The sequence below is a fragment of the Idiotropiscis lumnitzeri genome, chromosome 6, assembly GCF_059441095.1.
Source record: "Idiotropiscis lumnitzeri isolate Australia: NSW breed Sydney's pygmy pipehorse chromosome 6, RoL_Ilum_1.0, whole genome shotgun sequence".
Taxonomy (NCBI): Eukaryota; Metazoa; Chordata; class Actinopteri; order Syngnathiformes; family Syngnathidae; genus Idiotropiscis; species Idiotropiscis lumnitzeri.
Genome location: NC_142396.1, coordinates 3,277,878 through 3,302,840, shown reverse-complemented (window position 1 = coordinate 3,302,840; position 24,963 = coordinate 3,277,878). Strand labels below are relative to the sequence as shown.

The 24,963-nt window shown below is 46.9% G+C and overlaps 3 protein-coding genes across 9 annotated transcripts in view; 2 read left to right on the top strand and 1 right to left on the bottom strand.

The window, feature by feature from the left end:
• Positions 1-159: 159 nt before the first annotated feature.
• On the bottom strand, positions 160-3,058 carry lmod2a (leiomodin 2 (cardiac) a). Its single transcript, XM_088298651.1, has 4 exons — positions 2,722-3,058; positions 1,639-2,461; positions 1,180-1,568; positions 160-234 (listed from the first exon to the last, which is right to left on the bottom strand). Exons 1-4 carry the CDS (start codon positions 3,010-3,012, stop codon positions 220-222), a joined length of 1,518 nt encoding a protein of 505 aa, XP_088154777.1. The 5' UTR covers positions 3,013-3,058; the 3' UTR covers positions 160-219.
• Positions 3,059-6,731: 3,673 nt separating this feature from the next.
• On the top strand, positions 6,732-14,450 carry slc13a1 (solute carrier family 13 member 1). Its single transcript, XM_088299326.1, is given in 15 exon segments — positions 6,732-6,892; positions 7,568-7,707; positions 8,300-8,428; positions 8,596-8,902; positions 9,268-9,301; positions 9,372-9,456; positions 9,889-10,031; positions 10,182-10,301; positions 10,366-10,464; positions 11,241-11,342; positions 11,424-11,542; positions 11,545-11,705; positions 12,674-12,835; positions 13,726-13,863; positions 13,935-14,450. Coding segments are annotated over 14 exon segments (1,839 nt in total). The 5' UTR covers positions 6,732-6,892; positions 7,568-7,602; the 3' UTR covers positions 14,070-14,450.
• Positions 14,451-15,603: 1,153 nt separating this feature from the next.
• The window catches only part of cadps2 (Ca++-dependent secretion activator 2), a 59,936-nt gene continuing 50,576 nt past the window's right edge, over positions 15,604-24,963 (top strand). For 3 of the 7 annotated variants that reach the window (XM_088297657.1, XM_088297658.1, XM_088297655.1), the window contains exons 1-2: positions 15,606-16,292; positions 22,414-22,527. In XM_088297657.1, coding sequence (XP_088153783.1) covers positions 15,882-16,292; positions 22,414-22,527 — 525 coding nt within the window. In that variant the 5' untranslated portion in view covers positions 15,606-15,881. Of the gene's footprint in view, positions 16,293-22,413; positions 22,528-24,963 lie in introns of all 7 variants that reach the window. The other 4 variants (XR_015844009.1, XM_088297660.1, XR_015844008.1 and 1 more) reach the window with 2 other exon arrangements.

The following is a 24,963-nucleotide window of genomic DNA, read 5'->3' as shown; positions in this document are numbered from 1 at the left end:
GTTGTCGTCTGTCGCAAGCGTGCGGAGGCGCGGCGTCCTCTTCGAATCATGGCAAGCGGCCTGCTTTTATTTCAAACATGAGTGGAATTTTAATATTTCGCAATTTCCCAAGAATTGACACAGCCGAACATAATCACACGTCAGTGTTTTAGGACTTGTCGACGGCTCATTTTAAGAAGTAAAAATCCAAACGTGAAAGGTGTGGTCTGAAGAGGGTCTTCACGCCTGCGACACCTGCAACGGCAAAAAAGACATTGGACGGAATCAGGAAGCCGACTTCCATTTGGCTTGCCTCCTTCAAATGAGCCAAAGATGTTTAAATGGTAGAAAGATGAATCCAGTTTTCCACAGTTTTCGTGAGCACTAAATTGGAGCTCTGCTAAATGTTGATTCAAAATCAAAATTGCATCCGGCCCAATCGAAAGCGCTGAATCGATGGTGACACCACGAGAAAATGAAAAGGACATTCCTGCCTTGTTCAACTTTTGTCTTCGATGTAATAATGTTGCGACTTTACCTTGGGGAAAAAAAATCTTATTGCGATGGCATTCATTGCTCCAAGTCAGTGCTTCTCAATTATTTTCTCTTCCACCCCTCCTAGTTCGCCCCCGACTCCCTCCTACCACCCACTCTCTGCCGCAACTCGAAATAATTTGAGCATTTTGGTTGCAAAACAAAACACCGTTGAGTTAGTACTCTCAATGAGAGCGCCGCTGCCAACTACTGGAGTGGATGTGCAATTACAAAAAAAAGAGAGCATGTTCCCCAGGGTCTCACACGCCCCCCTAGTTGAGAAGCTTTGCTCTAAGTTTAATTGGCATTTGGATTGTGAGGGGAAAAATTGAGAAAAAAAAAATAAAATAATTGTTCCCCTTGAGAAGGAGCTTCAGTTCGCTTGCGTCCCACCACCGAATCATCTGCTGACAATTTGTTCTGGTTAGAATATAAACCAATTGGGTGCGCCAGCCTACGCGAAACCTTCCGCCGTGGAATTGGGAGAAACGATGTCCAAGACTAAATGTTTGTTTTTCTTGAGCAGGAATGCGAAGGACGTTCTCTCGCTTGTTGATGAAATCCTATCAAGATGGTTGCCACTATTTATAAAGTGTGGCGGTGATGGGAGCCGTCATCGTCTTGGCTCAAGTGCTTTGGTGCAGTCCGTAGGGGAAATACCCTTACCCTTTTCAAGGAGCGGATGCCGCTCCCCCGAATGGCCGCCATCAGGTCATCCCGACCGGATCTCTGCGGCGGCGAAGGACGGGATGCTTCCTCTCTCCTCTTTTGCAGGGACGGCTTTAAGGAGTTCTTGAGCTCTTTGAGAATGTCCCCGCTGTCCTTGTCACCGGTGCCGTTCTTCATCTTCGGCTTGGGCTTCTTCTGATTGATGGCAGCCTTGGAACCTTCGTGGTGTTTGACCATCTCTGCAATCTTCCTGGTGGGCGCCTCTCCGCCGGGAACGGAGGCGACGGGAGCGTTTCTGTGAAGGCTGATCTTGGGAGTCGGCTTCTTCTGTGATGTTTGACTCTGCTCCTTTTTGCATTGGAGGACGCAACTTGTCGTGGACAAAGCTGGTGGAGGACAAAATTAGAAAGCGACGCGGCCAAAAGTCGCCGTAAAAATCAAATCATCTCGTCTTACCGTCTTTCAAGTCACGACGCTGCACCCCACCTGGAGGGCGAAGGTCGATCTTGGACGTTGACGTTTCTGGCGACGCCTCAACAGGACTTTGGTCCTTCTTGCGTTGGAGCCGCCGCTGTCGCTCCTGGTCCTGGTTCCGTGTCAGGATCCCGGTGGCTGCCATCCTCGGACCCGGTAAATCAAAGCGGTAGCCCAGCTTGAGCAAGGTGGTGTTCTCCCGAAGGAGCCGGACCATTTCCATCTCCACTTTGCCACCGCAGATGTGCCTCTGGTTGTGAAAGCGCAGTTCCACCAGGGTGCTGTTGTGGCTCAGAGCCTCCAGCAGAGCCAGGACCCCGGCACCCGACACAAAGTTAGACTCGATGTTCAGGTTTCGAATGGACCGGTTCCGGCCGAGAGTCTCTGATATGGCGATGGCCACGCGGTCGTCGGCGTGGGTGTTGGCCAGGCTGAAGACGGCGACGTGGGTGTTGGAGCGCAGAGCCTCTGCGAAGCGGAGCAATGTCTCCCGGGTGATGTCCTGGATGTTGTTGAGGTTGACTTCGCTCGTGGCGGGATCATCACGCAGAACTTTCTCCAAGGCCTCCTCAATGACGATCGGGTTCCCACTGGCTGCGTCAGAGCCAACCCAGGCCGCTTTTGTCATCTCCGTGTTCTTTAACGGACCTTTTTTCTCGGGGCAATCGCTCTGCGTCTCCTTTTGACACTCGACTGTCTCGTCGACGCTTTTCGGCAATCGTTTCCCTTTTTGAGTCGTCTTCCGCCACTCCTCTGGAGTCTCGGTTCCCCCTTGCCGGCCACCGTTCTTATCTGGGCGACCCCCCTGTGGACCGTAACAGGATGTGACCTGGTGTTAATGAGTGTTTTGTGGTGGCTCGGTCGCTCAGATGTTAGTGGGTCATTCAATTGGTTGGTTGTTCTGTTTACTTGGTCAGTTGGTCGGGTTTGTCTATTGGTTGTTCAGTTTGATTTGATTAGCCCGTCTTTCGGTTTGTTGCTAGGTTGTTTTTTGTTTTTGTTTTTTTATTAAACTGGTTTTGAAAGATGTTTCCGAAGCAGCAAGCGCTTCGGATTCCCTCTCACCTGTGTGAGGTTTCCGTGGTTCTCGTCCTCCCAGTACTTGAGCAGCGCGTCCCGGTCAAAGGTGCCGGTGGGACGCTTGAGCGTCTGGTCCTTCTGCCGAAGGCCGATGGGGACGCCGTCGTCAGGGTGGAGGTCGTCCAGTTCCTCCTCCAGCTGGCGCAGTTCGTCACGGGAGAGCGTGGCCAGCAGCTCGTTTTCATCCACCTCCTCGTACGTCTTGGCTGTCCTCATCGTTTCCAAAGTGACAAGCGCACGACGTCGCGGTGACCAAAGGTTTGCCGACTCCTCCATCGGGATGCTACAGACGAGTGGAGGCAGCTGGACGCCTTCTTGCGAGTTGGCCGTTGAGGGGAGGGTCCATCGGGTCTTTCATATCTTGTCTTTTTTTAGGGTGTCGCCTCGAGGGGGGTGCCAATGAGCGGGCTTAGTGGCGGAATGCGAGCCCTCTGAGCTCGTCACTCCAGAAGAAACCGCCGTGACCAAAACACTCACGGAAACTTTTGTTTTCCGTATCAAGTTGAACATGAGTGACCGACCTGAGTGATCCTGAGAAGGTCGCAAACCATTGATTTTTTTTTTTTTTTTATGTATTTTTGCCTCAGTCCAAGTCCAATAAAGTCACCGAGGGCTGCCAAATAAAGATAAAAGATAAAGATAAAGATGTCCTTTATTAGTCCCACAATGGGGAAATTTGAGGTGTTACAGCAGCAAAGATATAGATCACACAGAGTCGGCGGCGTAATGTAGCCGTTAATGTATAACATTAGCAGCAGACATTCATAAAAAGCATGCAAATATACACAGTATAAACGTATCTAAGTGTAAGGAAACACTCCTAATGCCGGTCCATTATACAGAGGGGGAAACACTGTCATGATAAAAACTACTGAATGATTGAAAATACTGCAATGATAAAGATATTGCAATGATAAAAGTACTGTAATGGTGAGAGTACTGAAATGACAGGAAAGTACTGCAATGATAGAAAATACTGCAATGATAAAAGTACTGTAATGGTAAAAGTACTGCAACGATGGAAAAATACTGCAATGATGAAGTATTGTAATAGTAAAAGTACTGCAATGATAGGAAATACCGTAATTATAAAAGTACTGCAATGATAAAAGTACTGTAATAGTGAACATCCTGCAGTGGTAGAAATACTACAGTGATAGAAGTATTGTAATAAGAATACTGTAATGGTAAACAAAATACATCATTGGTCGATATTTAAATACACCCTTGGCTGAAAGTACAGTAGTAGTATATATTGCATCCTAGGACTGCACAATTGTACTAATGCCCTCCTGTTTGTAGGCCTGACCCAATGTTCTTGTTAAAAAGTCTGACAGCAGTAGGCAGGAAGGAGCGGCGAAGTCTCTCTTTGGTACAGCGAGGGTGTCAAAGTCTATCACTGAAGGAGCTGTGGAGTGTTCTCAGAGTGTCATTGAATGGGTGGGCTGGTTTGTCCAGCATTGATGACAGTTTTGCCGTCATCCTTCTGCCCCCCACTGAGTCCACAGAGTCCAGGGAGCAGCCCAGGACAGAGCTGGCCCTCCTCACCAGTTTGTCCAGTCTCTTTTTGTCCCGGCCCGAGATGCCTCCTGCCCAGGAAACCACTCCATAGAAGATGACTGATGAAACCACCGAGTCAGAGAAGTTCCTGAGGAGTGTTCCCCGAACGCAGCCTGAGTAGGAAGAGTCTGCTCTGACCCTTCCTATAGAGAGCGTCTGTGTTGTCGCTCCAGTCCAGTTTATTGTTCAGATGAACACCCAGGTACTTGTAAGTTGAGACCCTCTCAACGTCTGTTCCCTGGATATTCACCGGTGCAGGTGGAGAGTGCCGACGCTTGCGGAAATCCACCACCAGCTCTTTGGATTTCCCAGCGTTGATTTGGAGGCGGTTCTGCTGACACCAGTCCACGAACCCCTGCGTAACCCCTCTGTACTCCCGATCGTCATCGTCAGTGATGAGGCCGACAATCGCAGAGTCATCAGAGAACTTCTGCAGGTGACAGGTTGTGGAATTGTATTTGTAGTCCGAGGTGTAGAGGGTGAACAGGAAGGGAGAGAGCACAGTTCCCTGCGGCGCTCCCGTGCTGCAGAGGAGCACGTCAGACACACAGTCCTGTGTCCTCACGTACTGTGGCCGGTTTGTGAGGTAGTCGTGGATCCATGTGATGAGGTGGTGGGCCACTCCCGCCTGCTCCAGCAAATGAGCCGATTTGTGCTTCATTTTGCTTTCGTTTCACGTCTGCCGAAGTAATTGTTGAGTGTTTGTTGCTTGGCGTGTCTGTTGATCAGTCGGATGTTTGGCCAGTTAGCTGGTTGCTTACGTTGTTGGGAGGTCGATCGACAATTTGGTCAATTGCTTAATTGGTTGGTCAATTTGTTGGTGGTTTGGTGGACGACCGGCTGGTCGGTTAGTTTGTAGGTAGGATAGGTGATTTTTAGGTTGGTTTCTCGGAAGGTCAGTTTGCCCTTGCTCGGTTGTCTTGTTGGTTGCTTCAGCGATCATTGAGCCCGTTTGTCGGATAGTCGGTCGGTTGGCCGGTCATTTTGTTAGTTGGCCGATTTGGGTTAGTTGGTTTAACGACGGTTGGTTTGTTATTGTGTTCCTCAGCCGATGGGTCACTTTGTTAGTCAGTTGGGGTTTTTTTCAGCTAATTGCTCGATGGATTGGTAGTTAAGGCTTTTAGTTAGTTTTCGCGGTTGGTTAGTTGGATAGTTACTTGCCCTCAAATGCTGATTTGTTGGTCAATTGATGTGGTTATTCATCCGTTGGTCACTTCATTTTTCGGCTGTTCTGTTGGCTGCTAGCTTAGCGGGTAAGTTAGCTATCTTAATTAGTTGCTTCCTTTTGTTGGTCGATTGATCGGTTGCTTGATAGGTTAGTTGGTTAGTTAGTTACCTGGGCCCCCGTTTTGTTGCTGGAACGGACCACGGGTGTGCTTTCCCACTGAAGCGGGTCCAAGCCGTAAAAGCAGCTTACGCCACTTGTGCTTTTGTTGTTGCGTTGCCGCGGCGACATGTGACCCCTGGCGACCTCTGGTATCGCGTTACCGGCCGCTGCCGACACATAACTGAGCTGTCGGCCTTAAAGCTGCTGTTAATGGGACCTTTTGAACCGCGGCCCGCCCGATAAGCGTCTCGACCCAGAATGGAAAATTTGTTCTACCCGCTCAGCGCCACACGGGAGGATTCCCGTTCCAATCTCTTCTATGTTCTCGCTCTCTTGTTTTTGTTGCTGTTGATGTTTTTTTTGGTTTGTTTTTTATTTCCTGTTGCAAAGATTGATGTATGCTTCTTTCTCGGTGATACCTTCGTTGGACAAGACACTTGTCTAGTAGCGGTACCACTGTGCGTGTGTGTGTGTGGGGGGGGGGGGGGGGTGCGCGTCTCCAGTATATTGTGAGTGGACGCATGTATTGCATTGCTGCTGATTGTGAGCTGCTGTCAGTTTGTTTTGTAGTTGAATCTCATGGCCTCTAGGTGGCAGCAAAGCAGCAGCGTTTCTTTACAGTGACGTTGAAGTGGACCTGGAAGAAAGTCAACGCGCGCGCACGCGCGGCAAGCCGGCCCGCCAGATGCTGCCGGCGCTTTTATTTTGAGGCGGGGGTTGTCATGTGAAAATTTTCCGGGTGATGCTGACTATTGCGTGCGCTAAACCGGATGGGCTTTGTCGGCTCGAGCCGCCATCCGGACTCGCCAAGTCGTTTTGGGTTTCACCGCCGGCAAAAGCAGCGTCTTCTATTTTTTGTCACTCGGACGTGATTTGGCGTGATGGACATCGCCCAAATTGTTTGTTGTCATGACGAAATGTCCGGAACTAAATCGGAGTCGCATTTTTTTTTTTTTATCGGCTTTGCTTGGATTTGTTGTGGGCACTTTTCTATCATCAACAGCGAAACAATTAAAGGAAAGAAACATTCAAAAAGTCCATTTGTGGTGCGTTGACTACAAAAACCGTAGAAATGTATGCTTATGTCAAATTTGATGTTGCGGTGCAGATGGCGATCCTTCTGATGATGACTTTCTTGAAGCACGGGGGACATCGGACAAAGTTCAAAAGTCATGAGGTGGAGAGCTGGCAACTGTTTAACCGCAAGATAAGAAGCCCGGAAGACAAACCGCGACTTGAGCTCGAAACCCGTTTTTGACGGCGGCTCAGGTAAGACTTGACGTTGCGCATTCCAAAGGGAAACGTTGGAAGCAAAGTGGACTTTTCCGTGTCTTGCATGCAACTCGTCTGGCGTGCCCGTCCAGCCATCAAGTGTGCAATTAAATATCCAAGTCAACCTTCGCTGAGCTCGCCTTTTCCGTCTTGCAAACGTTTGGCCATTTTTTTTTTCCTGACTTGTGACATCAGAACATGCGCAGTCAGCAAAACAATCCTGCACAGCTAATGCGTGCACGCTTTGGCATGTTGCACCATTGTGACGTCATCGTGGGGCTATAATTAACATCGTTGTGCGCCAAAATCCTCAGCAGCCACGCGGCTGAGACTAAAAATGTTGCGGCACGATCGTGCCAAAGTCGAAGGGTAAGCAGAGCTGCAGTGTTAGCGCAAATGAGCATTGCGGCTTCTGATGATTGGCGGTGCCACGTGCCACACCTGCACCGGGTGGCTTGGTCATGAAACGCTGCGTCCAACAGCAATCAAATCTCTTCTCATCAGCAACTCGGATGTGATTGTCTGTGTTTGTGTTGGGTCATGTGACCCCCCCCACCAAAAAAAACAAACAAACAAACAAACAAAAAAAAAGCTGTTTCAACTGTGGGCAAGAAATGCAATGAAGCTGTCCTCCAGTGGCCGCGCCCTCATGACCTTTTGTGTGACAAGCAGCAGGAAGGCGAGAAGAAGAAGAAGCGGAAGGCAAGATGTGGCGGAAGTTGCCAAATGCGGCCTGGAACTATCGGCGTTTGCTCTTCATCGTGGCGACGCCGCTGCTGCTGCTTCCTCTTCCTCTCATCGTCGCTACCAAGGTGATGGTCGCGACTGCAAAAATGTTTGGAACCGTTCACTTTGTGTGTGCATGGGCCCGATTTGAGTCACGTGACGTGATATTCTTTTGAAATCCTTGTAAAGGGAAACCAAATATTCTTGACTTTGAAAAGGAAGAAACCAAATTTATTTTGGTCAGCAGACTGGCTGTATGAACACCAATTTGATCTCAAGTGTCGAAATAATAATTCTTCCCGTACTGTTGGAAAATCTTCAATTATCTTTTTTGATATCGTATGAGCAAATACGACAAGACACCAAAGCCAGCACTTTTGAACTAAAGCCGTTTGACATTTGGTCACATTTGGAGTGGCGTCCATTTCACCACGTCAGTTGTGACTTTGCCCCCTGGTGGACAACATTGGCAACAACAGTTACTTTGCTTGAGATTATGGGGGCAACGTTGGACCCCATGACGGGCCGCTTCTGGCCCGCGGGCTGTATGTTTAGCCCCACCCCCCCTGGCCCAAGTGCTCCAAAAACTTCCCAACGTGTCAAAGACGCCATCATCTTGACTCACGGGACTTTTCTTTTTTTCTTTTTTTTTTTTTTTTTTTTTTGGGTCCACATCAGGAATCATCTTGCGCCTTCGTTCTTCTTCTGATGGCCATCTTCTGGAGCACCGAAGTCCTCCCGCTACCCATCACCGCCATGTTTCCCGCCATCCTCTTCCCTGCTTTCGGCATCATGACGTCATCGCAGGTCCGGTTCACCCGAGTTCAAATCCGCTCTTGAAAAATGGACGACGGGTCCCAGTCAACCCTTTCACAGCTGACATTTTCTCCCGTGGGAACTTTGTGACGGATTGGACGGACGGTGCCGGCAAAACCAAGCGCATTTCTGTTGCTATGGTTTGATTTGTCCAGCAGGTGGCGATGGCGTACTTCAAGGACTTCCACTTCCTGTTGGTGGGCGTGGTCTGCCTGGCCACTTCCATCCAGAAGTGGGGCCTCCACCGCCGGATGGCCCTACGACTGGTCGGCGCCGTGGGCGTCAAGCCGGCCCGGTTGACGCTCGGCTTCATGTCGGCTTGCGGCTTCCTCTCCATGTGGGTGCACAACACCTCTGCCGTCGCCATGGTGATGCCCATCGCCGAAGCTGTCCTCCGCCAGATTCGGAGAGACGCTGACGGCGGCGACACGGGACGTGACGGCGGCGACAACCTGCAACTGGACGGTAAACGACACCGGACTTTTATTGGATCGGTGCTGCTTGTTTGCTCTGCAAAAGCCTTCAAAAATCTGTTTCGTGACTCGTGATGATGTCCATCATTTGTGGAAATGAGCTGTTGTATATTATGGTCGAGCTTGGGAAAATCTGATCTTCTTCTGAACCCCAAACCTTTCCCCACCAAAATCTGCATTTGGAGCACGCTTGTCTTGCTTTAGAATCGCGACTGCTGTTCTGGTTGTTCTTGTGTGCCAGGTGCGCTGGATGACTCGTTTTGCGGTTGCTTACCATGAAATGATTTCTGACAACAGTAAGAGTCATCATAATTCATTCCCTGTGAGTGTGTGTGTGTGTGTGTGTCTCCCATCCAGAGGTCCATGTTGAGAAGGAGAATGAAGCTGTGAGGTTCGTGTTGTTTTTCTTTCTTGTTATGCACATCCGGCAGAACAAAATGTTCTCCTTTCTTTTTTCTCAGTGATGAGCCGAAACTTCCAGATGAAACGTCGTCGTCGTCGTCATCATCTTTATCTTCGTCGTCGTCGTCATCAGACGCCACCCAGGTGCAAAAACCCAATTACTGCCATTTTTCCGAACCAGTGGTGGACGTGTTGCAAATATACGAGTAAACGACGTTTGTGTGACTTTTTGGTGGGTCTACTTGAGATGGTTGCGTTGCTCAGTGAAATTGGCTTCAGGGTCTGAATTTTCCTGAATCGTTCCAGGGCGCAGTCCTAAAATGCCAGGCAACTGCCAAGCTAAATGTTCTTGACTTTTTGGTGGGGAGACGGCAGACATGCCAACTGAACGTCTTGTTGCGATGTCCAACTGGATTGTCAAATAAATTGTAGGGATGAAGCAACCTTGAAAAGGACTCCTCAAATGGCGGCTCCAAACCAAAATGATGACTTTCTAAATTTGACTTCCCGAGATCTTTTTGAGGGTCTGCTCATGCACCATTTTGCTTTGTATGTGATAAACTGAATGTCCGTCAGGTGACGTGTGTGACGGCGCCCCCTAGGGACCTGATGGTGGGCAAGGCCATGTGCATCGGCGTGGCCTACGCCTCCAACATCGGCGGCATCGCGACTTTGCCGGGAACGTCGCCCAACCTCATCTTCTCCGAGTATCTTCATCAGTGAGTCGTCCGTGTCGTCACACGTATTAAATATTAAAATAATATTCGCTACCAGCCGAGTTAAAAAAAAAAAAGGACCTTTGACGTCCTGAGCCATCGATGGCAGCAAATGAGTTAAAAAAAATGTGTTTCTGTTTGGTCATCGTGTAGGATTTACCCAGAATGCAACTGCATCAACTTTGGCACGTGGCTGGCGTTGTGTTTGCCCATCAGCGTGCTTGTGTTGCTGCTCACGTGGGCGTGGCTCTGCTGGCTCTTTATCGGCTCAGAGTGAGTTTGGTGTCTGGTGTTAGCATTAGCATTAGCAACTGACCTCGTCCGTCATCCAATGTAGCGTTCGGTTGCTATGGCGATGCGCAGGCCAGCACTCCGAGAGGGAAAAAGCCACCAGGAAAGTCATCCAAGACGAGTACAGAGCGCTCGGAGCCATGAGGTGACGACTCATTCACTCATTCATTTCAGTCCGAAAGTTATTTGGTCAAGCATCCTGTCATTTTATCGTATCGCTGTCACTCATTCATCCATTGAATCATCCCTTAAATTCAACAATTGATTCTTTCATGTCATGAATGGCTCATCTAAACACTCGTCAGTTCGTCATGACATCAATTATTCATCCATTCATTGAATAAATTGTTGTTGTTTTAAAAGAACCAGTCATGACATGAATAAACATTAATGTTATCACTTGTTCATCAATTCGTGCTGTGATATTCATCCATTCATGTCACCTGGTGTTCATTTAATCATCAGTTCATCCATTCATGTCACCAATCATTCAATTGGCCATTTCAGTTCTCGAATGTCATCAATTAAGTCATCCGTTCATATTGTCGTGCATCGATTAATTCGTCCATTTATATCAGCTTCATTCATTCATCCATTCAAGACGTCCATAGTTTATTCCATCATCATGCCATGCCATCAGCGATTCATTTGCGTCATTCTTCATCCATTCATGTTGAGTCGTAGCTTTGTTTCTTTGTGTCTATCCTCAATCATCATTCATTCATTCAGAAGTGGCTTCATGATTCTGTTCATTCTGTCATGGCATCGATCAGTCGTGGATTCTCCTCTTCATTCAGTACAATCATCAACCAATCAGTTGTTCATTTGTGACGTCAGCGTTTCATGTCATCATCCGGTCAGCTCTTCAAGAGCTCATTCATGCATTCACGACAAGATTCACACATTCATCCGTGTGCCCAGTGGTCAGGAGGTGTTCACTCAGGTGGTCTTCTTCCTGATGGTCTTGTTGTGGTTGACGCGATCGCCGGGCTTCATTCTGGGCTGGGCCGCCTTCTTCCCTCAGTGAGTTTGCCGTCGCCGTCACCGTCACCGACGGCAACGGCGGCGTTTCTGAATTGGCTTGCGTGTTCATCTCGCTCGCAGTCACGCTGACTACGTGACCGACGCCACCGTGGCCCTCGTCCTGGGAGTCCTCTTCTTCGTGGTGCCTGCCCACGGACCCTCGCGGAAATTTGGTGAGAATGAACATCGGTCAAACATTGAAACGCGTCAGTGACGACGATGACGATGACGATGATGATGACGATGACGATGATGCGTGTCAATCCAGAGAGCATGATCACATGGGAAGAGTTCCAGGCCTCCATGCCATGGAAAGTGTCCCTCCTGGTGGGCGGAGGCTTCGCCCTGGCTGAAGGGACAAAGGTGTGTAGAGTCAAGCCCCGCCCACTCACACAACGCCACTTTGCAAATTTGCATATTGTGGATGTTTATCGTTTTAACCTATCCTGTTCTTTTCCTTCCATATCATCTCATGGCATCTTGATGTCAAGGAACTATTTTCTGTTAAAATAAGTTGAAGAGTTTCATTTTGCTATTTTCAGGACTTGGGTTTGTTCCGTGACCACACTTGTAACGCAAAATACTCAAATCATCTTTCCTTATTGGAATGAATCAAAAGGCCATTTATCCGTTCCTCACCTCCCCAAAAATATCGTAACATGTTTTTTTTAAACAAAGAAAACATTATGTTGTCTTTCATAAAACATATTGTAGCATCATAATTAAAATGAATTAAACTTTTTTTTTTTTTTTAGCGTCCTGTGTGTGCCTCTCAGGCACTAGGTGGCAGTATAATACCTACACAAAAATGGTTACAGGCTCAGTAGTGTGAGTATTGCTATAGTGCCAGTCTACATGAGTTGCCGCACGTTTGTGTTGAAATTGCTTTAAGGCTTCTAACGAGTGCAAAAATGATGCCGGTCTTGTTCGTCCGTCCATGGCGTTTGGCATTTTGTGTTTCAGACGTCATGTTCTTTGGCTGGATTGACCTGAAATCCTCTTTATTTGATGTTCAAGTTGTCAGTAAACTTAAAACGGCCCGAATGTTGTCCAATATTTACAAGAAAGGTTCCCATTTTTCTTCCCATCTGCTGCATGTGAAGCGTGCGCGTGTGCATGTGCTGCCTGTGATGTCCGTTAGAGGTCGCTGTGCGCCGCCTCCGAGCAAACAAAACCAGTCGAACTCGTTCGAGGCTCATTACGCCTCATTTGCATATTCATGAGGGCAACAACGCCGATGCAAAAACAAAACAAAACAAAAAAAAACCTCGATACATAACGTCTGCTCGTGATAGTATGAAATGATATTTTGGTGTGCATGTGTTGTGTAGGAATCCGGTTTGTCCCGGTGGGTGTCGGAGCTTCTGTTCCCTCTGGGCGATCTCCCGCCATTGGCCACCGTGGCCGTGGCTTGCCTCATCGTCACCATGGTAACCGAGCTGGCCAGCAACGCCACCACCATCACCATATTCCTGCCCATCCTCTCGCCTCTGGTGGGCGCACGCACGCACGCACGCACGAATGCGAGCCTTTCTGATGCACGCAATCTGTGTGACCAAAAAATAATCAGAGCAGCCACGAACTTAACTCTTTCAATTCCAGCCACTTCGTTAAAAAACAAAACAAAACAAAAAAAAAACAGAAGCCTTGCAGCCAATTTACAGGCTTCTGACTTCTTTTTAGGCTCACAGAATTTTAGTTAATTATATCGCCATCAAAAGTAGCAAATGAAAAAGTAGTGTCGCTTCCTTGAATTATTCATTAAAAAAATCATTTATTTCAACCTTCTTTTTTTAAAAATAATTATTACTAGAACATGGGTTGCTCTCAGTCAAATCATCAATTTTGGAACAAAAATGAAAGGGAGACGCTTTTTGTGAAAAGATTTTTTTATGCACAACAGTGACTTTGATGCTAATTTGCTTTTATGATGCATGATGACTTTTCTTCTAGAACGCAACAACAATGAAAATGTGCTTTTGCTGGATCAATGAATCAACAGTGGAACCATTTTATATTTTGGCAAATTTGACAAACTATTTGCAGTTGATTTAGGAGTAGTAGTATTTAATCGCGTGTGTGTGTGTGCGTGCGTGTGCGTGTGTGCATGTGTGTGTGTGGAAAAACATCAACGCTTTTTCTAAACTTAAATCATCTCCGCCATCTGTTCTCTTTTCTGACACTCTTTGTCGGACAAACAAAATCTGCTTGTAACAGTCGAATTTCCACCCATTCGTTGTTAGTGACGTTCACGTCAAGGCGCTCAAAGACGTCACGCTTGTCTCCACCAACCTTTTGTTTTTTTCCGTCGGGGAGTTATGGAGATAAAAAAAGAAAAAAAAAAGTCCCAATTGTGTCATCATTCCCCTTCTCGTGCGCGCAGGCCGAAAGCATCCGTGTCAACCCCTTGTCCGTGCTGATCCCGGCCACGTTGTGCACGTCATTTTCCTTCCTGCTGCCGGCGTCCAATCCTCCCAACGCCGTGGTTTTCGCCTACGGACACTTTGACGTGGCAGACATGGTGAGCGTGACAAACATTTCATGCCAATTTTTTTTTTGGACCTTGACCTCCATGATGGCCCGTGCCTCCAGGTGAAGGCAGGGCTGGGCGCCAATGTGATCGGCCTCCTTGCCGTCCTATTGGCTGTGAGCACATGGGGCGTGCCTTTGTTCTCTCTGGAGACGTATCCCGAGTGGGCGCCACCGTTCAACAGCACTGTGCCGTGACGGGCGCCACTGGCAAACAATTTCACGTGTGTGTGTGCACACACATACACACACATTTTTTGAGGCAATATAAGAGACACATGTGTGTGGAAAAATAAAACAAGAGTTTGTGAAATTGTAGTGTAAATGCCATCATGCAGTCCAGTAAATCCAGTTCAATTTTTCACTGTTCCGCTGATTTGTGTATTTAAATATCATTGTATTGTTTGAAAAGTGTGTTTAAAGAGCATTTTTGCTCGCCACGTGGCAACAGTTCAATGAAGATATTGTGTCACTGTTGAAAACAAAAGAATAACCACATGAAGCAAAATTTCCTTCAACTAAACCAAAACAGAATGGAGGTGTTTTTTTATGGGTCAATAAAGAAAAGGGGATTGCTTACTTTGCGTCACTGTCATTGGAAACCAAGTGGACAATCTTGGTGTGCTGATTGATTTTGACCTGACTTGCAGCAGTCACGTCAAATTAAAGACTCCAGACTTTCCACTGTCACCCAGTCAGCTGTAGACTCCATCCATCCATCATCTGTACCGCTTCTCCTCACTCGAATCGCGGGGGGTGCTGGAGCCTATCCCAGCTATCTTCAGGCAGTAGGCGGGGGACACCCTGAACTGGTTGCCAGCCAATTGCAGGGCACACAAGACGAACAACCATCCGCGCTCACACTAGGGGCAATTTCGAGTGTTCAATCGGCCTGTCATGCATGTTTTTGGAATGTGGGAGGAAACCGGAGTACCCGGAGGAAACCCACGCAGGCACGGGGAGGACATGCAAACTCCACACAGGATGGCCGGAGCCGGGATCGAACCCACGCCCGATGCTGTCTCTCACTGTGAGGCCATCGTGCTAACCATTAGGCCACCGTGCCGCCAGCTGTAGAATCCATTTGAAAATTCTGCTACTGGTCCACAGTTAAACTCACTGAATGTTAATCATGCACACAAGTAAAACACAGTTTTTCTTCAAACAAAAACTCAATTAAAAGTGTTTTTGAAAAAAGATAAAACTAATAGTCACTCTGAAAACTAACTCAATTAAAAAAATAAATAAAAAATAAAACTCAAAACAAAATAAAAACTGACTAGAATTAAAATTCCCAAAGCAGAAAGCTATGCTAATGGAAAACTTTTGGAATGGCACTGCCGAACAATGGACCCCTTTTATTGGCACGGAGGCAGCGACCGGTCCCAAATAAATAGCGGAAATCCGTACATAAATGACACCCACCAAAACGAGATTATCTTTTAAAATGCATCCATTGAGGGGGGGGGCGGATGTCACAGTGTCAAGCAGTTCTGTGCATAGCTGCTGTATTAGTGACAGCTGATATGTATGTGAACACTAGGCAAACACAAAAAAATAGCGACAACGGTGTCGTCAGACCGAACCGAACTGCGCAAATGACATTTATCTTCACCACGTTTCACGATTTTTTAATTTAAAAAAAAAAGTTTTCGTCTCTTTTTGTCGCGCTCGAACACGTATGTCGTCCAGGCGCTCGGAGTGGTACCTCTTCGCGTCTCTTTCATCTTCGGCTGCAGCCACAGGTTGATCACCTGTGCGTCCGCGTGCACGCGCCTTCATTCCTATACTGGGCGCCCGCGCGGAGCGAACCCAACAGAAACGAACCGAAAGGAAACAAAACGAAGCGTCCTCTCAACGGAGTCAACCCGCCTTCATTCAGGCCGAAGCGAGTCACTTCCTCTCGGCCACCTCGGACGAGCGCACCGCTGACGCCACGTCGACTAAGACGAGCAAAGTCGCGGAAGAACAAGCACTCGCTTCCCGCTGTGAGTTGACGACGCAACGGCCATGCTGGAGCCGTCCTCGAGCGAAGACACCGGCGGCGAGTCGGACCCGGAAGTGGCCCGGAAACCCTCCACGAGAGCCGATGGCCTCTCGGCGGACAAGCGGTGCGCCGAGAGCCGAGCGGACGGCAGTCAGCAGCGACAGCCCTCCAGAGCCGGAGCCTCCTCGGCGGCCTCCTCCTCGGCGGCCTCCTCCTCCGCCGCCGCCGCCGCCGCCGCGAGCGGAGCGTCCGCCGGGCAAAGTGCTCAGCAGTACCGCACAGGTGAGGAAGAGGAGAGGCGAGAACGCGAGCGAGTGCAGCGGGAGGAAGAGGAGCACAAAGTGAAATTGCACATTTACGTGTTCGTGCTGAGGTGCATCGCTTACCCGTTCAACGCCAAGCAGCCCACCGACATGGCCCGGCGGCAGCAGAAGGTGAGTCGACCGTGTGGGGGAAAAAGTAAACAGACGTTTTTTTTTTTTCAACTCGTCTCCAGTTTTAAAAGAGTTCGCGAGTATTTGCGCACATTATCATCGCAAGTTGGGAGCTATAAGTATTTTTTTTGTTGCATTTTCCTTGCTGGCTCCTGTACTTCAATTAGATTTGACAACTGAAAAAAAACAACAACCAAAAATCAGTTTGTGCTTCTACACTCGCTTATTAGTAACGTTCAGTGCATTTTATGTTATTGCATTGATTGAACCCCAAATTGATAGATTTGGACGTTTGATGTTCTTTTAAAAAAAAATTTTTGTTTGTTTTTGGAGGATTCAATGTGCCAAAATTAACTAAATAAATACACCATGAAATGTTTCATTCAGATTGTCATTAGTAGATGAATTGTTTCATTCATTAAATATGGAATTAAATATATCAGATACATAAATAATTGCCCCATTAAATAATAGTGTCATTAATTAAATGTTTCATTTATTAATTGCATGTGGAATTAAAAAAAATCTATATCATTAGTTTAATTACCAATCATTTTTGTATGTAATTAATCATTTCTGTATTTAATTGATTATTTCATGGTACCGTTTGCAGCGTTTCATAAATTTATTTTATCGGTCAAACTTGGCCATGAAAGTTAGTGGGCGGGGCTAACTCTAATCTTGTCTCAGCCATTGCTTTGGCCTGAAGTGGTCGCAAACATGGCGGCGACGACGATGGAGAACTTTCATGAGCTCCCTTGGTTGAGCGGTCAAGGCTTGCATTTAGTTGTTCTGCTTGCGTATTCAAACGTGGAGGTGAAGAGCGGCACTCGGCGTATCGGAATATTTTCACAACTATATTCACGCCCGCTTGGCATCAATCCATTATTCTAGAATTGATTGGCTTTGACTTGATGAGCAGCCCAACCAATCAGGTGTTAGGACCTGCCAGTTGAGACTTTGTTAATCATTCAACATAACATGACCCCATTAAAAATATATTTTTTTATAATGTTTGGTGAATAAAATCACAATGTTTTGATGAAAAAAAGTTTGCAATACATATACAATAAAATTTTTCAAGGAGAAGTAATAATAGTGAAAGATGAAAAAGTCCTAATTTCTGCGAGAAAAGTCCCAGCGTGAAAACCCAAGTAAAGGTTTTGCATCAGGTTGACAAAAAGTCCACGTTTTGCCAAAATGGTGACAATATCGCCACTTTAAGACTTTTGCAAACTTGATTTTCCGAGCACGAGTCTCGCAATTTTATTCACTTCAATTTCCGCGCGGCCTCGATAAAACGATGCAGTAGGACAAAAACGTTTCATTTCAATTGTCATCATTGTACCTCTTTTCATATTTTGGGACCGCTATTTTTTTCCCCTTAAAATGCGCCCTGACCTCCATTTTTGTCGTTTTGGGGGGAAGGCTGGACCGCATAAACGGCACTTCCATCTGTTTTAACTGCAAAAGATGATTTGTGTACGTTGACGTGATTTAAGCAGCAAATCGGCAGAATTGCCGAGTATGATGAGCATTTTTTATGTCGTTTTTTTTTTTTTTCAAGCAATTTGCCCCCCCCCCCCTCCAGCATATGGCGCCCTAGCTGACTGCCTGGTTCGTAAACGCCGTCAAATATCTTCAGCTGTAAATGCGATAAAAAGGTTGCCTCGGGAGTATTTACTCTAAATAGGGTATGTTCTTGTCACGGGTTTCACTTTGTGCAGGGGTGGTCCTCCAAGTAATAGCTAATATCGCCAAAAGTGCAAAAATGACGACATCCGAACAGTTGCCTAAAATGCACAAGATGTCTTGTTGGAGGTCAGCTTGTCGCCTCGTTCTGGTCCGCCCCTCGGTCAGCAGCGGGTCGCCCAGACTGCAAGGAATCCATGTTGTTCTTGTCACGGCGTCCCGCTGGGGAAGTCGTTAATGAGCTTCTCACGCTGGCTGATTTCAATATGCAAATGAGGCTCCCGCGCCACAGACGGCGCGCGTGGGAGTTTTTATGGGCGCGCCCGCAGAATTCAATTAACGCGACGGATGCTTGACCCAGCGGGAGGGAATTGCCGGCGATCGATTGTTGGCGTGATGCCGCCCGCCTCCTGGACGGAAGCCACCTGCGGCTCCATTTTGGATTGATTTCCAGCAGGCGGTCCGCTCCACAAGCTTTGCCCGTGTCGCCTCCTCAATTGTGCAACATCATTGTGTGCTCGCACCAAACGCGCTGAGAGGGCTAACTTCAAAACAACATCTTCCCAATGACACAAACCTCAACGCCTTGGTAGGCTTTTATTTGGAAGTTGTTTCTGGCAGCGCATAATGGCGCCGCAACTGATTTGTTGCCTTTAGTGGGAGCCCGTCCAGAGTGGTTGAGATCCAATTCGGCTGGCAGGACTTTTTGTGTCCCTTTGTCGTATGGTGTCCCGCAAGGTTCCGTTTTGGGGCCCTTGCTGTTTTCACTGTATTTGCGGCCGCTCGATCCCATCCGTTGAAAACGTGGCATTTCCTTCCACTGCTACGCAGACGACAGTCGGATCGATGCCCGCCCCCCCCCTGACCAAACAAGACGCTTTCTCCTTGAGGCCACTTTTGTCCCGTTGAGAGGAAATCAAAATTGTGGACGTCACTTAATTTCTTGAATTTCAATGAAAAGAAGACCAAAGTGGTGGTGTTCGGACCCAGTGGCCCTTCTTTCAACCCCGTTGACCTTTGCCCTTAGACATCTTATCGAAAGCCAACTGTGTCAAACTTGGCTTTTAAACTGGGCAGTTATTTGAAATGAGATCGGCAAATCCGTGCGGTTGTTGGATCCCGTTTTTTTTCATCTTAGGCAGCCGGCCAAAGTGAAGCGCTTTCTTTCCCAACAGTTCGCTGTTCTGCAGGTTTCCGCTTTCTCATGTACGCGCGTTAATCCAATGAATGAGTGTTTTAATTCACTGATTTCACGAAATTTGCTGTTGTAATTCCGCTCGCTTATGTTGTATGTGAAGCGCTTTGTTGCAGCTGGTGTGAAGTGCGCTTAATCATTTTGCATTATTATCTAACGCTGATGGAGTCGAGAAAAAAATGAAAGCAAATTCAGAATAAAACGGCAAGCGTTGAATTGAATCTTTGATTAAAAAAAAAAAAAAAATAAATAATTTTAAAAAAGTGGCGCCCATTTTGTTGCCTTCAGTTGCAGCAGGAGGAGAAACGCCGTCGCGTTTGATCGTCCATGCAGGTTTACTTGTCCAATTATTTCCCGAGGGAGACTTCAGGTGTTCATCAGCCCGCTAACGACTGTTGCGCGTTTCACGCCGTCGAAGGAACATTTCGTCGTCCCCGCAGAGCAAACAATCCCGCACGACGACGACGACGCAATTGATAGCGATCTGGTTGTTACTGCTTTCGATTCTTTTGCGTCGCTCATCTGCTTAAATCGGCGCGCTAGCGGACAACGCTAACGAGCCTCTTGCCGCTCATCCAAGACCGTCCAGTCGTAAACCGATGTTTTTGTTTTTTTTTGCTTTTTGCTTTGTTTGCCTTCAGCAAGCAAAACGATGAACCATCAGCGATTTTCTTAATGACGACCATTTACTAATCAATGAATGTATTTTTTTTTCCATCGAAAATCGTATTTTCTGACGAAGGGTTCTGTGCTTTTTTTATTTCCTAATAAATAAATAAATAAAACTGTTAATAAGAAAAATAGTTTAAAGTAACAAACTATAAAGTGTTTTTTTTGGGGGGGAAGAAATCCGACTTTTGCCATGATGGTTTTCTCTTATAAAATCCAATTTTCAAGACTTCCTTGTTGGCTGATGGGCACTTTTCTCTTTTCGGTGCCCTCCTGTGTGCCGTGTGCATTTTTTAAATACTTTATTGATACTTGTATTTCTTCTAAAAAAAAAAAAAATAATAATTTTTTTTTCTTTTTTTTGAAACAAAAAAACCCCAAATCTCCTCATGTGCGTTTGCTCGCCATTAAAACGGAGAGGCCCCCCCACCCCTTCAATATTTTGCCTCCCTCCCACACGAAAGCGCTCACATGCCGCCACCCAACACATTCGTGTCGTCGTGCTGTGGTGTGGTGCTCCGTTCACTTGAGAGAGACAAAGCAAAATGACTGGTCGCTGCTATGCGGCTGTCAATCACTTTGTGTCCTTGTTGACGCGCAAAGTTTGTCTTCTGTTCAGGGGTCACAGGATTTGTTTGGGCAAAACAAACACCGCTTTCATTTTGGCTTGCATCATCCCTCGAGCCTACTTCAAAGAAAAAAAAAGAAAAAATAAAATAAAATAAATGGTGGGCGCAAGTCGGAAGATTATTGCTTTTCTCTTGGGAATGAACACTTAGAAAATACAAATATGGTCTTGCCATTTGCATTTTTCTTCCTCTGAGAGGAGGAAACTTTTTTTCCCTCAAAAATGGCCATGTTACACTTTTCTTGTTGTAATCGATAAAAGAATTATACTTACTTTGATTTTTATTGTTATTTATTATTATTTTTTTTTTTTCAAAAGAAAAGAAGACCTTTCTTAAGGAAAGTCTTCCTTTTTTCTCTGGTCTAAAACACACATGAATTATCGCCATGTTACTCCCTTCCCAAAATATTTTTCTCTCAAATAATGTTGATGATCACAATCACTCTTTTTTTTTTTTTTCAATATCAAGAAAAAGAATGCATGATTTTTCCAAAATAATGTTCAATTTTTTTTCCCTGTTGTGTCTCATTGTTTGGTTTATTTATTTGGAAGTTTGATTTATGTATGTATTTATTTCAAAGCTTCTACGCCAAAGTTAATCATGTTCAATTATGTTCAATTCATTCATTTATATCATTGAAGTTCTTCCTCGTAGTTGTCAACTTGTTCTGGACATGGGTTTCCTATTGTCTGCGGTTTTGAAGCATGTTTAAAATGTCACTGTGCACGCCGACGCTTTCCATTGGCTGCTGCCGAGCCGTCGACTTCTTTTAGCATCGCCTTTTGAAGCTTGAGCGTCTCGCTATGTTGTGTAACGCGCCATGTTTCGTGGTGTCAGAGGGACGTTGTCTTCAGGGTTTGACACAGCTGCTTCTGCTCTCTGCTGATAAAACGCACACACACACACACGCACGCACACCCCCACACACCGGTTTCGCCATCTGCAAGTTTATGATGCGGCGCGAACGATGCTCCTGCTGAGGATGCGGATCTGCCTCCCAGCTAGTAAAGTCTCGAACGACCAGGAAGTGTTGTTGCGAGTTCTAAATGGAGGCGAGACGCTCTGCAATTGTCTTGACGTGTCCAAATAAATATTTCTTGAGGCGGACACTCGCTGTCCAGCACAATTTCCACACGCAGTTTGCATCAAAAATCAATCAAAGTCAATTGAAAATTGAATGGAATCGAATCGGGCCCTAGTGCATTGAATGCATTTTGGAAAATTGAATCGATACCCAGCCCGAGTCAACGGGGTGGTCCGGCCCGGCCCGCTTGAAATCAAAGGAGTTGCATTTAAATCAACAAACAGCAAAAAAAAAAAAAAGAGTGGGCAGAATTTGGCCACCACATTTGTAAATACTGCCCCCTACAGGACTGGCTTGCTTTGCTCGTGTCGAAAGGTCAGTCAGGGAAGTTTGTCTGCTTTCATCTGGACACTTTGCCATGGCGACCCCTAAAAACTTTGGACTTTGATACGATCGGGGGACGACCACTTTCTATTTTTAGCGCTCTGCGATGCTCGTGGCAGAGGCGTCATCTCTTTTCTTCTGCTTCCCTCCACATCTTCCTCTTCCTCTTCACGCTGTCACCCACGGCAGGTGCTTTTCTTGTTTTGATCGTTCGCAAGACGAGGCCCGTGCGCGGCCATTTGGATTGGGTCGCATCGACCGGGTTGTGAAGACGACGATGACGATGACGTAGGCTTCCTTTTTTTTTTTTTTTTTTTTTTTGTCTGTTGCCATCCTCTGCAATGTCAGCAAACTTTTCCTGGTTTGGAGATGGAGATGAACAATCACAGGAAACGGCTGACAAAGCGAATGTTCCCGTTCTGATCTTGACTTGTGCGGAAATGTTTTTTAAAATTTTTTTTATTTTTGGGGTCTATGCAGTTTAGCCCCCTCCCCCTCATTTGAAATGTTGTTGTGGTTTGTCCTCAGGTGAACAAGCAGCAGCTCCAGGCGTCCAAGGAGCGTTTCCTGGCCTTCCTCAACGGAGAAACTCAGATTGTGGCCGACGAAGCCTTCTGCAATGCCGTGAGGAGCTACTACGAGGTAAAAAAAAAATGAAATTGTCAGCACGTGCACACCCACTTTGTTCTCACTCGTTCCATTTGAACGTTCTCTTGCGTCGAAATCTTCAAACGTGGCGTGTGGGAGTGAAAAGAAAAAAACGTTGCTGGATTTGAAATTAAAAAAGCTTCGGTACAAAAGTAGGCTGAGATGAAAACGTCGGCTTGCACTTTTTACTTTGGTTTCAAATGTACTCCGTGTCAAACCAAATAACATGCCGCCATCTAGTGGTGGACATTGGAACAACACCCCAAATACTTGGACTTGTTAAGTGTCTAAATAAAATCATTTCCGTACGCAAATGTTGTTTTTTGGTGGCCAATGAAATGGTTTTGCATTTCCGTGTGAAAATGTGCCCGTTGTCATGCAAGTCATTTGTGACCGTAGAAAGCATTTTTTTTGGGGTCACCTAATTTGGTTTTGGCGTCTTTCATGCGGTGGCCAAACGTGACCGAGGAGGCGGTCCTCGGAATGGATGGATCACGCGCTCACCTTTCCGCTTCTCCCGGCGGTGGTCGGCATGGCGACGGGGCGCCCACGGGTCCGTTAAGGGGCCGATTAAAGCAAGAGTCGGATATTTGCGGTGAAAAGGTCGTAGGCTTGAGGTCATTGCCGCCGCACCAACATGTTTGACTCGGAGGTGCGCTTCATTCGCATGACGTGACGGCAATCAGAATCGTCGGCGCTCTTCGCCGCCGCTTTTGGAAATGGAGCCCCGAGCTGATTTCTAAAAAGAAAATGGTAGCGATCGGCTTTGGAAGGCCAGCAGAAGTGTCACTTGCCACAGTTTGCGTTTTAATAAACAAACGATTGGCCGTGACGTCATCGTTTCGTTTCGTTTGTTCTCGGCGTGCGGGGAACAAAAGTATTGGGACACCTCCGGCATGTGGAAAGTGGAGGCCTTCTGCATGGATGTAAAAGTAGCCTGCTTAAAAATATAAATAAAGAGAGAAAATAAAGATCGAGAATCAACATGAATCATGCGCGTTTTATTGATGGACTGTGAAAAGGAAACTCGATTCAAATCGATATATCCATTTTTTTCTTTTTGGTTTAAGTGGAGCCCTACGACATTTTTGAAAGGTCAAGCGAGTCTTTTCCTGAATAAGTTGCCGCTGCCCAACGTGTCCGTTTTTTGTTTTTTTTCAACAGCAATTTTTTTTTTTCTGACTGAAGTCCGACTTTGGCCGCCCCAAATGGGTCGGCAGTGTGATATTTCAGCGCTAATTGAGTGCTGGAACGCGACGCCACGCGACGGGAGTCCAGCCGGCGCTTCAGGTGGCTGACATTTGCTGAGCCCAGCGGGCGGGCGCCGCTCGCACTCTCGAGTTGCGCCCTTTTCATCCAGTTTCATCGTTTTCATTCATTGATGTTGATTTTTTTTATTATTTTTTTTTCTCCCCTCTCCACTCCATCTGCCACGCGTGACGGTCCTGACCTCGCTTCTGTCAGTCCTGGCGAGTCAAGTTGGGAGATGAGATGTGTAGCAAAAACACTTTGATCAAGTCCTTATGGTTAAAAAAGAAAAAAAAATCCACGCATGCACACACAAAGCAGCTTCTCGGTCTTCTTTTAGCGAGTTGGTCGGAAGGCTGGTGGGCTTGCCTGCTCAGTTTAGTTGTCGTTGGTTTACTTGTTGTTCGCTAGATGGTCCGCTCCAGCTCCATGAATTGCATTCCTTCTTGGTTATTTGGCTTCTGCCGCGAGATGTGACGACAAAGAGCAAAAACCAAAAGAAAAAGCAGCCGTGCTTTATGGAGAGGTCAAAAGAGGCCGTTGCTCGCTGCCGTTGAACGATTTGGAATGGAATTGCTTTGTTGTGAACGCAGCCTCATTGCAAGTTTTCAGAGGGTGTGCGCACTTTTGCAAACGCAGTAAGCGTTGAAATGTCTTTTTTTTTTGTGTGTATTCCCACAAAACTGTTTGTGAAAAGGTTGTGCAGACTTTCTGCAGTCACTGCGACTTGTTGGTTGCTTCGTTACGTCATTGGTGAGTTGTTAGTTAGCCACTTTGTTGGCTTGTCATTGGATTGGTCAATGTGCAATTGCAAGTGGACGGACGGCGCTTCACCATGGGCGGCCCGTTCCGGACTCTTGTTGCGCAATCAGGAAGTCGTCCGTCCTCCCTCTTTATCATCGCTTCACGACGCGCATCACTCGCCGCTTCTCATGCTTCCGTCTCCGAGGGAGCTCCGTGTCGCTTGCTCGCTTGCTTGGCAAGTGAGCGAGCGAGCTTGTCGGATGGCTGGTTGGTCGAGTAGTTGCTGGCGGGAATCGGTTTGCTTGCGATGTTAGAAATAGGCCGATTGGTTGGTTTGGTGCGTTCCAAACTCGTTACCTCCACCAAGGCGCTTTTGTTCTACTTTGGCTTGATTTGCGAGGATTCTTCTTGCGGCGGTGTGCAAACGACGCGATGGCT

Excerpts from the sequence above, each read along its gene's own strand:
- lmod2a (XM_088298651.1), bottom strand. The coding sequence starts at position 3,012 with ATGGAGGAGTCGGCAAACCTTTGGTCACCGCGACGTCGTGCGCTTGTC. Across the intron at positions 2,462-2,721 it reads ACCACGGAAACCTCACACAG|GGGGGTCGCCCAGATAAGAA; the intron begins GTGAGAGGGAAT and ends TACGGTCCACAG. Across the intron at positions 1,569-1,638 it reads GCGTCGTGACTTGAAAGACG|CTTTGTCCACGACAAGTTGC; the intron begins GTAAGACGAGAT and ends GTCCTCCACCAG.